General features: G+C 47.0%; 1 protein-coding gene across 1 annotated transcript; it reads right to left on the bottom strand.

Annotated features, from left to right (window-relative positions):
- On the bottom strand, nt 1–16,048 carry CYP46A1 (cytochrome P450 family 46 subfamily A member 1). The gene is made up of 15 exons (XM_087747675.1): nt 15,894–16,048; nt 11,746–11,823; nt 11,380–11,461; nt 10,756–10,829; nt 9,987–10,073; nt 9,211–9,349; nt 8,489–8,599; nt 7,947–8,103; nt 7,554–7,616; nt 6,357–6,429; nt 5,847–5,931; nt 3,858–3,968; nt 3,505–3,593; nt 2,537–2,603; nt 1–1,636 (listed from the first exon to the last, which is right to left on the bottom strand). Exons 1-15 carry the CDS (start codon nt 16,019–16,021, stop codon nt 1,475–1,477), a joined length of 1,506 nt encoding a protein of 501 aa, XP_087603801.1. The 5' UTR covers nt 16,022–16,048; the 3' UTR covers nt 1–1,474.
- Between the last annotated feature and the right edge of the window lie 976 nt (nt 16,049–17,024).

The following is a 17,024-nucleotide window of genomic DNA, read 5'->3' as shown; positions in this document are numbered from 1 at the left end:
TCAGTTTTCCCAATGAGATTTTATTAATGTCTAGGAGGATATAAGCAGATTTCCAGCACAAGGCATTGAAAAGCTGGTCCTCCACTAGGTGGACTAAACCTTCCCTAGCAATACAAGTATTGGTACCTCTGGGTACAAGTCATATTAATACATCGTATAACATTGCTTATGTTATCAAAAGCTGCTTCAACCTTACTGTCCTGCTATCCCACTGCTGCACTGAATGAGATGGTTCACAACAGGAGCAGAGCCAGGGAAAGCTCTGGCACGTTACTCTCCTGGTGTGGAAACCCCCATGGGAACTTAGCGTACAGACTGTGTTCTTGCCCTTTTAATTCAAACAGGTAAGAAATAACAGTGCACCAAATGTCTTCAATTCCCTATATTTCATAATAGATGGGGCCCAAACTCATATTCGGTATCCATGTATTTCTAGAAGGTAGCATTTTCCCATGATCATTTTTTCCCTAGCAAAGCCAGGCTGCAAGCCTGCATGCAGTGAGCAATTTTGGCACATCTGCAGAAGAAGGGGGTACAGGACCTTCTCCTGCCTCTGGCTCAAGTTGCAGACGCGTTTCTTTAGTGGGAATATCATTTTAAGCAGCATTTGGTTCCAGGCACTTACTTCCAACCCTGCTGTACCTACGAGACTGTCTGGTCCAAGTGTTTGTGTAGCTTCATGGGAACAATGACCCAAGTTAAAATAAACCCAACAAGACCCACCCCCCCCCACCCCCCCCCCCAAAGAACAGTGTCTCAGGAGAATCAGCACAGGCTGTGGGGAGGGAGGAGGGGTAGGAGGCAGCAGGAGAGCCCCTTCCTACAGGATGGATTGTTTAATTTCCACTCTGAATAATATTGGAAGAAAAGTAGGAGAAACTGAAGAAAAATGAGGCAGAAGCAACAGGGAAAAGTGTGACCATAGTCTCTCATTTTTGTTTTGGATTGCTCCTATCAATCATTCTTCTCATTTAGAGCAGGGATGGGAAAATTGCTTTGACCAAGAGAATAGCTCCAAACTTCTCTTCCCAAGTTCAGCCCAAATCTTGTGTTCTACTAAGTTTTCTGATTTCGTTGTGTAAGTAGTAAACTCTTTGAACAAGGGCTTACTTAGACCATGTTGTGTCGTAAGTAAACTTAGTGGAAACTATCAGCTGGGATTTAAGTGTTGGTTTGTGTGAAGCTCCACAGATACTCCAGTGAAGGGATGTTCTTTTCCAAATCTGGCCAGAACCAAATAGTCCCCCAGGGAAATAATAGCCTTTGCAATTCCAGGTACACTTCCAGATCAAAGATGCTCACTGCAGTGACTCTCCTAAGGTTTTCTTCAGTAAATGATGACGAAGGCTAGGAAAAATTTCAGTCTATTAATCCTCTAAATGGGCCTGCAAAATCTAACCTTTGATTAGTGTGAAGATCTTCAAAATCAGAAGAAACGCTACCACTACCATGTCATGTTCCCCTCCCCGAGCAGTCATGCCTGGCAGCCTCTTGCCAGGCTCCTGGGCTTTAATTTACACATCACTCCATCTAGTGGCCTACAGGTTCCAGCATCCAAGAGTTTAAAACTCTGCCCTGGTACCAGCTGGAATTCAAACCTCTGCAGCAATTTTGCCATCACCACTTTCGCCTCCATCTGTTAAGAAGAAAAGCAAAGTCACCGTCAGTGACAGTAAATACAGCTTGGACTGCAGCTACTTAAAGTCAGTGTATTATGTCACGCTGCTTTGTCAATGTAGAGATTGAAATTTAAATGTCACTCTGTTAGCGCAGCTGGCTGTGCTGGGGCAGTAAGAAAAGTTGCCTGGGGCTTCCTGGATCTGAAGACAACTGACAGGCACTAAGATCTGTCCCTGTGTTCATGTGTTAACCCCATTTTGGAAATCAGAGGTAAAACCAAGAACTTTAACCTGAAGATTCTGAGCACTGGTGCTTAGATGAACTCAAAGCACAGACCCGAAGAGCTGGCCTCCTACTGTCCTTCTGACATGCTCTCTGCCACACTCGGGTACTCACATACTTCATTAAATTGTTCCTCCCATCCATGCAGTCCCCCCATCGCCTTCTCAGAGCCAGTCCTGGCTTGTGCCCTTCTGCCAGCTGATGTTTTCCCTGCCTTGACTCTGCCAGCTGCAGCTACAGGATGGTCCCTAAGAGCCCCTGCATCCCCCCAGTGTGTCTGACCTCGGCTGGCAAAGGGACGTTGACTGTGATTCCCATCAAGGGGTTTGGATTCAAGCAGGGTGACCCAGGACAGTTCAGAGGGAGAGCAGCCTGCTGCCCCCTCCCGTGCGGGCAACTTGGCTGTATGCGGGCATGGGTGACAGGGGATCAGTTCGGTACATGTATGCCTGCTCCCAGGACAGCGTTTCAGAGACATGCCCTGTCATGGGCATGGCGGGGATCTTCGCTCGAGAGGGAAAAGGGTCAGTGCACCATCAGCGTGGGCTTTGGTCCCGCACCACCAGCCATGGCCAGCACTCCCTCAGCTGGCCCAGTGCTCGCTAATGAAGCGTTGTTCCAGGCCTCTGCTTACCTGTGCAAACACCCGCCCAATGCAGGATCGGGGTCCCAGAGAGAATGGAAAATAGGAGTAATATGGCCTACAAAGAAAAACGTTCAAAACTTGTCACTCTGACAGCTTGGTTATAAAGCAAGCAAATATTTCATCACAGCAGCAAGGAAATGGTCTAACTACTACCTTACCTAGCTGACTTGTTAAGACAGTCTCCAAATTAACATTTTTTTGGTTCAGAGCAGCAACACAGCTCTGAAGCAAGTTCCCTCATCATCTCCACTTACTGTATGGCTCAGCTCACGGAGCTGTTTTGTTGCGTGCAAACCTTATTTCAAAGCTGAATGTCAAGCACACTGTAAACACCCTCCAGCCTGTCACGGGGACGTAACGATCCACCCAGTTACTGCTCCTTCGGGCAGCTCTGAACCACGTGAGTGAGGGGGTGTTTCTTCCAGAAGACCAGACTAACTCTAGGCTGAAGTAAAACCCCTGACTCACGAAGGAGTTAGATGCAGGGATCAGCACCAACTATTTAGGCCACTGATGCCTCCCACTGCACTCCAGCCTACTGATGCAGATGTGGCTTAGGCTGCCTGTCCATGTGGCCCAATAGCATCTTCCGTCCCTTGGCCCCTTGGCCCCTCTCTAACGCGGACACACTTTCTGTTTCCTGGGGTCAGGAAACATTAAATGTTTGTATTCCACTATGGCAAATATTCAACCTAGTTTTGGCCCAAAGCTTTGACCTCAATATAAACATTAACTAACACTAGTATTGGTCTTTTTTGTAAGGTATCATGTGGTCTAAAGAACAACTGAACAAAAGCTGCACATTATTGCTCTCTATTTGCATTTGGGTAAGGATTTAGTGTTACTCATACTGGAATGGAAAAATCGTTTTATTCTACTTTTTTTCCCCTTGAAATCTCTTCCTGTAATGGTTCCTTATTACATATTTAATAACCTGGGAGTAAAAAGAAACTCACTTAGGTGCATCTTCGCTAAATCGGTCTGGATTGAAAGTGAGTGGATCCTTGAAATACCTTTCCATCCTTCCCATTATATAAGTGCTGAACTGTCAAGAAAGAGTTTATTTGCGTTAGTCAGGAGCAGCACACTGAAAATGCCTCTTTGCTGTCACAGGAACAAAACCATAACTGCCTTCCACTCCCCAGGCAAAAACAATCCAGAGTCCCAATTCATACCCCAGTTTTGCCCAAAATTTCAGAGCGGCCATTAGAAATACACCCAGGGAGTGTTTCGGCCCTCTGATACACAGATCCATTCCATTTGGATCGACTGCAGCAGCTAAAAGCTGCTGACGGTGGATGGGACTCACAACGAGCATCGTGTTTGCAGGAATTCTGACGCCGTTGATGACGTGCTCCTTCTCCATCCGGCGTACCGTCCCCGGGACTGGCGGGTACAGCCGCAGCGATTCCTTCAAAACCTGCGTCAGCAGAAAGCACAGGAGGTCAGTTAGTTAATACAGTGTAGGAAGCAGAATAAAATTAATTACCTCCCTATGGCCTTTCGCATTGGCTAAATGGGAGCTTTTGACTTGTGGAACAGATGCTAGTGTATCTGCCTTGGACTCCTGTGGGCAAAATATATGGCTAAGTCAGCTCCTTCAGGCCTGGTTCTTTCTTACGACTGGTAAAATACAGAGAAAAAAAAGCAAAAACCACAAGAGATACCATGCATTGAACAGATCTAACACCTCAAGTCAGGTCAACAACTAAGTGAAAAAGTACTGGGAAGCAAATTCAAAGGGAATGCCTAAGAGTGAAGTCTCATGCCCCCGATGAGCCATTCTCGGCGCCGGCTGCCATGAGGATGGGTGGTTGCTCCCACCTCCTTCCTGTTCTCAGCACTGCACTCCTGCTCCTGCCTTTGTCCTGCTTCTGCTGCTTGGGGAGCTGAGCCAGGTCAGAGCACCAAAATGACAAAAAACAACCTGGCAAAGGAAAATGAATAGGGAACAGTGAGAAAAAATGGAATGAGACCATTTCTTTTGGTGGCAGTGAGCTGTAAGAATGGCTTATTTCACCAAAGTGAAACCTAATTAACAGTGCATATTTGCATCGTGCTGCAAATGCAATTAACGGTGTGTATGCACGAGTGGATTAATGAAAAAGAAGGGTGGACAAAGGGATTTAGAATTGCCTGAGTGACAGGAGAGGAGTCCCGTGGTCTCTGATACTCCAGTGATGGACTGGCTCTGACCAAGGGTGACTGATTTTGGTTGTACAGATCCAAGTTTGTTCTGTTAAATAAACGGTCTGCTTTGAGAGGCTCTCATGTGATCTGTCCTAAAACTGAAAGGCTTAGATACCTCGTCCTAATTGGAGTGGTATAATTGTGATGGTGTTTGGAGAAGCCTAAGGAAACCTGCTGATTTCTGTAATCACACAGAGATGCCTTTTCCTTATGAGAAATACACCTTTGAAATCTATCCACTGTCAAAGCACAGTGATCTGTGGGATGGGATATGGCAAATGGTAAAATACCATCACCCACCTCGACAGGGCAGTTTAAGAGAAAAGCAATCATGGCACACTACTAAAATCACAGGGAATTTAAGCAGGGAGAAGAGCTACCAGGACTGTGATTCAGCCTCTCCTGAGGGCTACTGGTGGCCCCCATCCTGCAAAAAAGGATACGCAACACTAACGCTGGCGAGTAGCCAAGCCCTGGCTTTGCAGTTCATTACCAACCAGCATTTCTATACACAAAACCTCTTTTAGGACCAAACTTCTTCCCCCCTACCCCCCCACCCCACCCCGAGTGACTAAAGAGGGTTTCAAGATTGAATAATAAAAAATTGAAATTGCAAAATATAGCCATTATTTTTGGATGTCCTCAAATCCTGCTGAGTTTATGGCACATGATGAGATCATAGCTGGAAATGCTTTAACAATAATCAAACAAAAATAGAGCTGTGAGTTTGGGAAGCGACCGGGACTCACGCACATGTTGGGCTTGAAGTTGCAAACCCTTCTTAAAATACAGCTATGGTTTCAGCTTAAACAGGTAGGGATTAAGCAACTCTGCTCTACCTCCCAGCTTGGTAATAATTAAAGCTGTGAAGGAATCATGTGGAACTGTGGAAGGAAATTCAAGGACCATCCTTCCCAGCAAGGCTGGGCTGCTGCAAACGGCTCAGGGTATCTGCTCGCAGACTATCTGGGGACAAATGCCATCAGGATCAAATATTGCCATTTCTCTTAAAATTTTAAAAGTGTGGGTCTCCTCTTGGCAGTCCCATGAGGTGGCAGGAGTGCTACCAAACAGCTCTGGCTGGTATTTTACCTCACTCCTACAGTACCTGCGATAAGTAGGTGAGTTTGCCAAGATCCTCATAGCCAATGTCTCTCTTGGCACCAAGAACTTCATCCACTTCAGCCTGAAGCCTGCAGTTAAATTAAAAAATGTTAGTTGCAGACGCCCATTTCTTGCTAAGCAAGTTGACGAAAGTACATTTTTTACTTTCCAGACATTCAGTTGGCCTTTGACTCCCATCCTCAGGCAAAATGCCTACTGATTCCCAGCCAGCCTGCCTGAACTTGTGCCTCCTATCAGGATGGAGCAATGTGCGTACAATGCAGTTGAATCAGGCAGGACTCAGGACCAGCTTTGTATAAAGGCTTTGAAAAAAATCACTTAAGATTAATTATTCCAATTCCATCTAAGCTTTTTTAAAATTTTAGGTATATTGGGACCATGAAACTGTTTATTTTGGAAGGGAAGCTAGAATTTATTGGCAATTGATCCTAGCTTTTTAATAATCACCTTGAAATTAACAGCAAGCTGGGTTTGCAAATTGGAGTGCACGTACCTTTCCAGTATTTCAGGATGCTGACCCAGTGCCATTACTGTAAATGACAACTGATTGGCAGTGGTTTCATGACCTAAAACGACCAAAAATCGATTTAAAGGTTAGTATGAAATAATAGTATGAAATAAGACCATGATACAAAGATAGTCTACTAGTGTGACTGTGAACAGGAAACTTTAAACATCAGGCCCTGAATGTTTCATTTCAACCGTGCTAAAAATTAAAGGGAACACTAAAAGGGATGTAAATTCTATGTAAGGAGCTTTAAGAATGACAAGAACAAGTCATAGCTGGTAAAGATACGAGCCGTCTTGCTCAACTCAAAGCTGCAGTGGCTGCATACAGCACCTACTGGTTATGAGCTCCCTAACAGAAGGGCTGGTGAGGCTCAATATTTGCCTCATCATATTATGGGACACACAGTTCTGCCGAGAAGCAAGGATTTACTGGTTTTGAGGGAAAACAGAGCTTCTAACTGTCTTTCTTTGAAATGTCTGCTTTACATTTTCATTTTTTCACGGATAGGCATATGTATTATTTTAAAGCATTACAGAAAACAGACTTCTGCAAAGATGTATTTGTTGCAATAACATCTTTCTTGCAAAAGAACAGTGTTTTAACCTTACATTCTTAGGAACCTAAACCCTACTGACTTGCAAGATCGATCTTTCTACGGTGTTTACCTCACATATCATCTCGGCCCCTGCTTTTTCTGATAGGCTTGACAGTGCCCTCTCCTGCCAAGCACTGACTAACGCTCGCAAGGCAAGAATGGTGTTTAATCATGTGGGTGAGGTGACGCGAAGACACGTGGAATATGTTAAAGATGCTTTCAGTGAGGTTTAACAGGATCTGGAGGAAGGGCCAGAACCCCGTGAGGAATACCCTTGCACCCCAGCAGGCAGCGCTGTCCTCTGCACCGCAGGCTGGGAACCACTGGCCTGGCATTATTTGCTGTGTGGATTTGACCGAAGGAGGATAACGTATCATTTGCCTATGAGAAAACTGAGAGTTCTCTTCAGGCCTCGCCCAGCTGGTCCCACATCAGCGTAATACTGTTGTCTTCCAACCAAGTGACTCCTGGTTACAGCAGCATCAGACGGAGTGAACAAGGACATTAATCATGACCTTGTAGATGGCCCAAGAATCAGTACAGCTTCCCACATGACACATCCAAATGTTAAAATAGCTACCAACCCGCAACAAAGAAAGTGATAAAGTTATCCAGAATGTTTTCATCATCTCTAGTTTCCTCCAGAGCTGTCAAGAGAGAAAAGCAAATGAGGTTAGAAAGCGTCCCCATGCCCCAGCTGGAACAGCCAGAACGCTCCGCCCTGTTTTGCGCATTTTGTCTGAGGCGGCATCAGGAGAGGATGCTGAGCAGGCAGCTCAGCGGTGACTTGTGACCAATATTTGATCCAACACAAAGAAACAGGGAATTTTCAAACCAACTCTCACTATCTTCAGTGTGAAAAAATCCTCCTGAAGACATCAGAGGATCAAAGTTCAGATCCCCAAAATAAGCCTCCCCAAATCACATGGCAAAACATGCCACAGACGAATTAACTCCAACAGCAATGTGTCCCCTACCATCTCCTTTCAGTATCTGCGTCAGAATATCCAGCGTGGTTTCCTTCCCGTTCTGGATGGCCTCTCTCCTCTGGTCAATGCACTGCTTCCCCACACGCCGCAGCAGCCTCACGCTCTCCTTGACCTCCTTTACCAGGTTCTGTTTCCCTGGCATGTACTGAATACAGAATTTCTTTAGTCATTTTATTGCTTTTGCTGGTACAAAAATATTGCCAGTGTTATTTTTCAAGTGAGCCCCTTGTTTTCTGCTAAATGACGTTTGTCGCAAAAACATTGGCTCTCCATGGAACAAAGTGAACATCCCCAAGGTGAAGGGTTTGGGCTGAAATGAGAAATATTCCAATCTGGGCATGCTGATGTCCTGCCTTGTCACAGCTGATGCTTTGAGCACTGTGAGCAAAATTCCTCACCTCTCCATGGAGAGAAACTGCAGCATGCAATACCGAATCTCACCTCTGGGCCCAAAAAGGAAAACAGGAGCTCTAAAAGCCTGAACTACAGCTTTCATGAGGAGAGAGGACTGAAGTGAGGTGTGTACAGACCCGCATGAGGGGGATGCGATTCTTGGTCATTCCCTCCAAAACCATGGTCACAGCGTGTGGGAAAGGCGTCTGGTCATCACTCAGTGCATTTAATTCCAAGCCAAAGGCTACCTGAGGAGCAGGAGAGAAAAAGACAGCAACTCGCGGCATCCTCCTGGCTCCCTGGGGCTGGGGTGAAAGAGCAGGGCAGCCTCACACCACCACCTTTTCCCCTAGAAATACCTCAGGCTAGATCCTCCCTTGCAGGAGGCTGCGAGAAAAGGGTAATATCTGCATTATGCTTCCTCCTTGTTCGGGGAGATTAATCATTTCCTATTACTCTCCATTCATCCCAAACTGTTTTGCATAGAGAAGGGAAAAGTCAACGTAAGGCAGACTTCATGCTGAGATATAATGGTAATAATACAACATCCAGATGTGAACAAGCACTGGTGTGCCCCTTTTGGCATGGAGGGGTGGGAGGTATGAGGCTGTAAGGGCTTTTGCAAAGGGTGCCCATCCTGCAGGCCCCACCTAGGCTGTGGAGACCCTTCCCTAACTGCCCCTTCCTATGGCTCAGCCCGAATGGAAGTGGCACAATTAGTCCTTCAGCTCTTTTGGCACTGCTGGGTAAAGGTCTTGTTCCCTGGCTCCAGCTCCTGATCCCATCCTGCTGCCGGCACCTGTTACTTCCATGCCTTCCTGCCAGTCGCAGAGGAAACAAGAAAGCAGACAGCTGGTACCTTTGCAATGATATCCATAGTTGCCCGGTTCATCATCGTCAGCATGCTAAACTCTTTTTTTCCATCTGCCTTTTCCTCTAGCTTCTCCATCAGCTCCTCTGCTTTTTCATTAAAAGTTTCCATCAGACCAATCAGGTAGCTGAACAATCAATAAAAATGAGTGATGGGGGCTCTGGAGAGGACATCTTTGCTCAGGCAAAATTACCTTCATTATTTTCCATAGAAAATTGTAAATATTTTGTTTTTATTTAGAGTATAATTCTTCTTATAGCAGCCTTGCTCTGTCCTGCCATGAAAACAATAGCTGTCATGGCAAACGGCTTTGGCCTGTGCATGCCGAAGCAAATGGACTTCATCTTCAGACCCTAAACGCAATGCATTGAGGCACACACAAGCAAACCAGACCAACCCACTGCTCATCAATCACACCGTATCTCCTACAGGGAATCACTCAGGTGAATGATGCTGCTTGCCCACATCAAATCCCTGAGGTCTGTTTTCCAACAGGATAAGGCAGCCATCTCTGCACTCCTGGATACACAACCCTGGGACCTTTCTGCTGTCACTGAGTTCATATGGGTGTCACTGCACCACGGGAAGTCTTGTCAAATTATACTTGTCATGGAAATGGTGCATTGGACTCTAAGTAAAACGCGATTTTGGCACTAAATGGGTTTTTTCTTTTTATGAATATGAAATACTGGATCAATGACAGGAAGAATCATGAAAACACAGCAGAAATAACAGACAGATCATCCCAGAGATATTTGCCTTACGTTCGGCTGAAAGCTGGATCCATTATCTTCCGCTGCTTGTGCCAATGCTCATGGTTGCAAACAGTTACCAAGCCATTCCCTAGAAACCTAGCATTTAGGAAAACAAGGAAAGGGACAGTTTTCAGCAAGGGAGCCAGCCAAACCCCAGGTAGTCACAAAGATAACTCTTCCACATCTATTTTCTTGTATTTTTCCAATGTGTAGGGAGCACCGTGCTGCTTTGAGTACACAGTCGTTGCATCACTGTGGACAACAACTGAACTGCAGATATGTTTTGCCTGGTAGGTGTGGACTGCTGAGTCCAATAAGATGCTGGTTCATTACAGCTGTTATGCAAATAATGAATATAATAACTGGATTATTATATTTTTAAAAATTTCAGGCTAACAGAGAAAAATCCTCTTTTTTGTTATTGAGCTTATGAGCTGGAAACTCCCGAGCATTACCCAATAATTCAGTGCTCTAAAATCTAAGTGAGAAGTTTGATCATGGTCTTGAGCAAACTATTCTGAGACTAACTGAACATCCATGGGGGGTGGGGAAATGTTCAAGGTAAAAAAAAAATCCAACGTAACCTCCTCCCTGACTGGGAAGACATTTGACTTGACACATAATTTAGTAGGTATATATTGCTTACAAGTGTCTGCAATTAGTCATTAATCCCCACACTAAGGTAAATGGTCTGAGTCAAAATAAGTGTCATGCCTGTGACATTATTAATCTTTCACTTATTTTCAGATCACAATGGCTTCAGATGGGTTTCGCCTACCTCTCACCAAATATGTTGAACATAGGACCGTACACCAGCCGATCCTTTGGGTACTGTGGTGACATCAAGAACTCCTAAAATCAAATCTCAGGTCAGTGAATACTGAGTGCAATACGTTTCCCAGACAAAACATAAAAAGCCACTCACACGTTCATTCTCTTCCTCCTGTAGCAATAGTCTGAAGACTAGATGAATTATTTGGTATGCCCTGATTCCCCAGTTCCCGTGCTGCTAGCTTGTTTTGCATGCCTCTAGCACTTTTTGCCCAATGACCTGAAATCTCACTCTGTGGTTATTGCAAAGATTTAGAGGAAGAAATTCTTGTGCCTTGCTCATTTGAGATATTAAGCTCTTGCAGAGAGCCTGCTTTTCAGGAATGGTGGATGCTTGCTCTATCTGCTGTTTAAATAAAGGTAACAAAGTAAATCAACTGATCAAGGAAGAAAATAACACATCAGGACAGCCTGGAGAGCAGAGCACCTCACCCTCCTAACCCAGCCAGAGCCAGCTTCTCCACAGGCACAGACTGGCTGCACCGCGCTGTCCTGAACATCAGGCACCACCTCTCTCTTTCTGGAGCGATAGGCCAATCCCCACTGTTAATTCGGCTTTATTTTGCAGTACCTTCACTCCTTCAGGACTCACAATCATTACTGAGACTCTGTGAAAGGCATTAAACCGTACAACAGGTCCATATTTCTCTGCCCTACAAGAAGAGAAGGAAAAAAAAAAGAGAATTATGGTACAAACCACCAACATGTAACAGTTCAGACCTAACAACCTCAAAGGACCAAAGCAGCATGTACTGGGAACTACTCCAGTCTTCAGTGAATAAAGCCGTTGAGAGAAAGATCAATGCTCTCTCTCTCTAGCTCCTCTACCGACCTTCTGAATGATGCTAAATATGTAATTCAGGGCCCCTGTGCCTTGATTTCCCAAATTGTGCTACAGGGCTACCCCGTTCGATGTTACTGATGTGTCTCAACTTACCACTGCAGGAAGAGATCATGTATAAACTCCCGTTTCCTCATCATTCTCCACAAGATCGGCAGATGTCCAAGCAAAAAGCTGCAGGAAATGAAGGTTAAGAGTGTCACAAGGATGCCACCATAGGGTTTTGTATGGATTGCAATCCTTGTTGCTCAGTGATGCAACACGAGTGCTGCTCATCTTTTCCTCCTTGTAAGGAAAGATAAAAGTAACACCTAGCTGTGCCAATGCCCAGCCCTCACGGAGATAAGCTGGGGACCAGGGCCAGGCTGCAGCACTCGTGCAGCCAGGAAGACGAGTGCAGAGATGCAGGACAAGGTCTTTTGTGCTGCTGTATTATAGCAGATGTTTGGGTCTGGGTGGGAGCTCCCAGCAAACTGCTTTGCTCTTTTCCTGGCTGACTGAATCTCCACTGCAACTATTACATTTCTGTACATGCAACAGACATTTGCATTAAATATTCTTTAATACATGCTCAGTCCTGATAAACATAACTTTGGTTCTGCCAATGGAGTTAAACTGAGTAAAATCAGGAACGGTCTCCTGTCTAAAGCCATGTCACCTCAAATGCTGAAAGAAAGAGGACAACCTAGAAGGATAATACTGGTTAATATGGAAATTGCAGAAATTAATAAAAAGGGTTAACTCTTCAAATACAATAGCTGTATTAAAAAGTTAGAGATTAGTTCCTTCCTTCGGCTGTGAGTGGCGAATTCCCACCGGCTTCGCCTACATCTGAAGGAAGACTTGGACAAGCTCCTCTCTAAACGAAGCAAGCTGCGCTCAAGATCTGTTTTCCACTTGAGAGACAGACAGCCATGCTATCATCCTTTTCAGTATAAACAAGCTATAGGGGAAAAACAGGCTCTTCTTTTATTTCTGTTGGAACTGGGAAGCGCTTAAAATAACAAGCACTCAACAAAGTTTCCCAACATCTACAGAAACTTTTAGTCCTTCACTTGTTTGACTCCTCCATTGTAATGGGACTCCAAAAAGATGTGAAAGCCCCAAATATGACAGATAAGTCCTTCATTAGCTAAAGCTCCAGAAACTATTCTACCTGCAGCACATGAAGCAAGGTCCCACTCATGGCTCCTCTTGTGTGTCACATAAATCCTCAGAGATATTTTTCATTCCCTGTCCCATCACTGTCCAATTAAGTCAGGTATTACAACAGGCCTAAAACATCCATCCGCTAATGAGAAGTCCCAATCACTTACTGCATGCCAGGAAAAAAACTAAGCAAGGGCTTGGTCCCTTTTGCCCATTTCTTCCTATTAAATCTTTAATATGAACGAAACCTTTCAAGAGGTGACCTCCTCTCTTCACAGGTGAGCCGCCATTCATGCAGTAAAAGCAACACAAAGCCACTAGGACTCACTTTTCCAGCCTGTCCTGCACAAGTCTCCTTTAAAGATGTGATGTGTTAGTTCTGATAAAATAAATCAGCCCAGGAAATCAAGGGCGTTAACATAATCTTGTCATCATGCAGCCGTAAGACCTTGGACAAAGTCTGAGGTTTTGATAAGATCCTGTTGTACTTCATCCTAAAACAAGGCTTTCTTAAGCTTTTATCAAAGGGAAAGAGCCAAGGGCAAAGGGAAAGTCGTGCATCTGGGGCAGAATAACACCTTGAAACGATACAGGCTGTGGGCTGACTGGCTGGGGAGCAGACCTACTGACCACAACCTGGGGGCTGGTGCCGGTGGGCAGCAAGCTGGACACAAGCTAGCCTTTGCTTCTGGTGCTGCTCTTCTCCAGTTTGCCAGATACAGTCTCAGTTGAGAAGTGTTTAGATTTGGATGAATCCCATTTCAGAGTAATCTGGGTTGGCAAGGACCTCTGGAGGCCACCAGTCCAGTCCCCTGCGCCAGGCCAGCCAACATCAGAGCTATGTTGCATGGCTCAGGGCCTCACTCAGTCACTTGTGCCAGCGTTTGAGCACCCTCACGGTGAAGGTATTTTGCCTTACACCTAACTGGGATTTCCCTTGCGGCACCTTGTGTCTGTTGCCCTTTGTCCTTCATTTTGCAACTCCAAGGAGAGTCTGGCCCCATCTTCTCATAACCACCCATTAGGTAGCTGAAAACAGCCAGTGGATCCGCTCTGCCCTTCAGTGGCTGCTTCTCCACCCAAAGCAAGCCCAGCTCTCGGCCTCCTGGGCATCCTGGCTGCCCTTCACTGGACTCGCTCCAGTTTGTCAATGTCTTTCTTGTACTGGGAAGACCACCACCACACACAGCACTCGACTTTACCTTTTTTGCTTTTAATAAATGACTTTTCAGAGCCGGAGGTATTTGATTTTCCCTACCTTGGACATCTAGGAATGGAAGTGTTTGTGCAACAGCTACTGAAATGGGCGTTTTGGACTGTCCCTGACAATTTATACTTTTGAAAAGCTATCAAGTACTGTGGGCTAGCATGGCATACAAGCTTCCACCTAGATATACCAGTACTAGAAACCTTCTTGGGAAGGCTGCTAGGCTGATCATTTTGATGTTGGCATCAAGCCACAAACCCTGAAGAAGGAACAGAAAAACAGCCACAGGGTTACTCAAGCTGCCATTACTCTAGAATGTTACTTGACACCTCAAAATGAACGTAAGGACAAGCAGATTCAAGTAGGACAAGATCCATCCTCTCTCTAATCTTAGTATCTGACCCTGGTTACACAAGTAAAACTTGGAGTTAGGCAGCCAAGGCTGGTGTCCCTGCAGGACTGTGTTAGAGAGTGCCGGTGCAGTGCCTCTTCCCGTGGCACGTCATGGAGGGCATATGCACCCAGCAGTGAGGTTGAAGGGGAAGCCCACACACTCCTGGAAGAACCATGTCTCCTTGTGACAGTGCTGCCACTGCCTTGCTGGCAGACTTCCCACTGCCCTTCATCACTTATGGCATATTTGTTTTTGGCAGAAACCAAACACCTAGCTCACGAGGGAGAGCAGGGAAGGCGCCCGGTGGAGTTAGTGTCAATGTGCCTCTTGGAGCTGTGCTGGTCCGGCACAGACAGCACCTCCTGTGTGGCTGCTGCCACCTGCCAGGTCCCTCTTTGGTGTCATAAGCAAATGCACAGTTCAGATGGGCAACTCTAAACTGCCCATTTCATGCAGTGTGCTCAGGTGGCCAAGAGGGCCAATGGCATCCTGGCTTGTATCAGGAATAGTGTGGCCAGCAGGACCAGCGAGGTGATAGTGCCCCTGTACTCGGCACTGGTGAGGCCGCACCTCGAGTGCTGTGTTCAGTTTTGGGCCTCTCACTACAAGAAGGACATCGAGGTGCTGGAGCGTGTCCAGAGGAGGGCAATGAAACTGGTGAAGGGTCTGGAGCACAAGTCTGATGAGGAGCGGCTGAGGGAACTGGGGTTGTTTAGCTTGGAGAAGAGGAGGCTGAGGGGAGACCTTATTGCTCTCTACAACTACCTGAAAGGAGGCTGTAGTGAGGTGGGGGTCAGTCTCCCAAGTAACAAGCGACAGGACGAGAGGAAACGGCCTCAAGCTGCGCCAAGGGCAGTTTAGGTTGGATATTAGGAAAAACTTCTTCACTGAAAGAGTAGTCAGGCAGTGGAACAGGCTGCCCAGGGAAGTGGCTGAGTCCCCATCCCTGGAGGTATTTAAAAGACGGGTAGACGTGGTGCTTAGGGACACGCTTTAGTGGTGGACTTGGCAGTGACAGGTTAACGGTCGGACTTGATGAGCTTAATGATTCTATGATTCTACCATCCCATGCTGCTGTGGCCACCTTGCGGCAGCCAGCCCGGGAGATGCGGGCCAGCACGTCGCACCGAGCCCGCCCGGCGGTGCCGCGGGGCAGGGCGGCGGGGTCCCCGGCGGGGCCCGATGCCGCCGGCCGTCCCCGGGGCGCGGGCGCACTGTGCGCTGCTCCCGGCCAGCCCGACCTCCGCGCCCTTGCCGCTGCCCTCGCCCACACCGGCCAGGCGCCGGCCCGTCCCAGCCGGTCACCCCGCAGAGATACGGGCGGGAGCGCTCCTTTTCTGCTCTGGCACAGTCTCACGGCTCCAGCCTGGCAGCGAGCCCCAGGCCCGGCCAGCCACCGGAACGGGCCTCGGGGCTAACGCCAAGGGCGGGACTCGCTCCGCAGGCGCCTGGAAAAGCCAGGGCAGGTCCCCTCCTCCTCACCCCGACCCTTACCTCTCCCGCGGGGCGCTGGGGATGTGGTCATATTTCGCGTGGATGTGTTTCACGTAGCAGCAGTACAAGGCGAGGGCCAGGAGGGCGAGGGCCAGCAGGAGCCCCACCGCGGCCACCAGCGCCGCCATGGCCCGGGGCGCTCCGGGAGAGGCCCCCGCCGCGGGGGGGGGGGGGGGGGCGGGCTGCGGGCGGGGCGCCCCGCTTAAAGAGCCCGGCGGCAGCGGAGGCTCCGTGGCGACTTTTAACTGTTTAAAATACAAGATAGAAAGGGAATATACCGTTGGTGGCCGTAGGAATCAATCGATGAAGATTTTCAGGGCAGTCTGCTTTGGGCCCGTGCTATACAACGTACTCAGCCATCATCCGGACATGGGAATGAGAGACGATACAGTTTTATTCAAAATGGGCAATCTGACTACCACGAATTGCATGAGGATCGCCGGACACAAGGGACCAAGCCATAAAATGGTGGAAATTAATTTCTGGTAAATGAAAAGTAATGCATGGGGAAAGATAAACTGTGTATATACATATATACCCAAACCAGTTGTATATATTCAGTGGTGGCACCTATTCAGGAAATGTCAGCTTAAAGCTCAGTACAGACCAAAGAAGCAAGCGGAGCGTTGGCAGTGATTAGAAATGGGAGAGTGAGCAAAACAAGATGCCTGACTGTATTAGGATATAGAGGACTATAAATCTAGAGCACACCCACTGTATATGAATACCACACGCGCTCTTCCTCCCAGCTCAGCAGAGGTGTAGAAACACAGACAGGACAGATTAGGCCTCCAAACTGGAAAAAGGATGACTGAAGGAGGTTATGAAAGGGGTCTGGAAAATCATCAGTGGTTTGGAGATGAATAGAGACAAACTAATCCTTACTTTGCATAATTCAAGAACAAGGAGGCACCCACTGAAATGATCCGGCAGCAAGTCTAAAAGAGGAAGAGATTTTTCACAACAAATTGTTAAGTGGAGGAACTCATTGCAACAGGCTGTTGTGGAGGCTAAATGAATAAATCGGCTCACAAGAAGCCAGAGAAAGTGATGGGGGATGGATCCAGGTGCTGTCACTGGTCTCAGCAGGAGCTCTGCACTCTGGGAATTCCTGGGAGGAAAGGCCCAGGA

The sequence above is a fragment of the Nipponia nippon genome, unplaced genomic scaffold (assembly GCF_047370975.1).
Source record: "Nipponia nippon isolate SJK-2023a ecotype South Korea unplaced genomic scaffold, ASM4737097v1 scaffold_11, whole genome shotgun sequence".
Lineage (NCBI taxonomy): Eukaryota > Metazoa > Chordata > Aves > Pelecaniformes > Threskiornithidae > Nipponia > Nipponia nippon.
Note: the sequence above shows the minus strand (reverse complement) of the source record. Positions and strands in the feature narration are given on the sequence as shown.

Coding starts and splice junctions, on each gene's coding strand:
- CYP46A1 (XM_087747675.1), bottom strand. CDS start 16,021: ATGGCGGCGCTGGTGGCCGCGGTGGGGCTCCTGCTGGCCCTCGCCCTC. Junction 8,600..9,210: donor CTATGGATATCATTGCAAAG/GTACCAGCTGTC, acceptor CCTGCTCCTCAG/GTAGCCTTTGGCTTGGAATT. Junction 3,969..5,846: donor AACTCACCTACTTATCGCAG/GTACTGTAGGAG, acceptor CTGCTGACGCAG/GTTTTGAAGGAATCGCTGCG.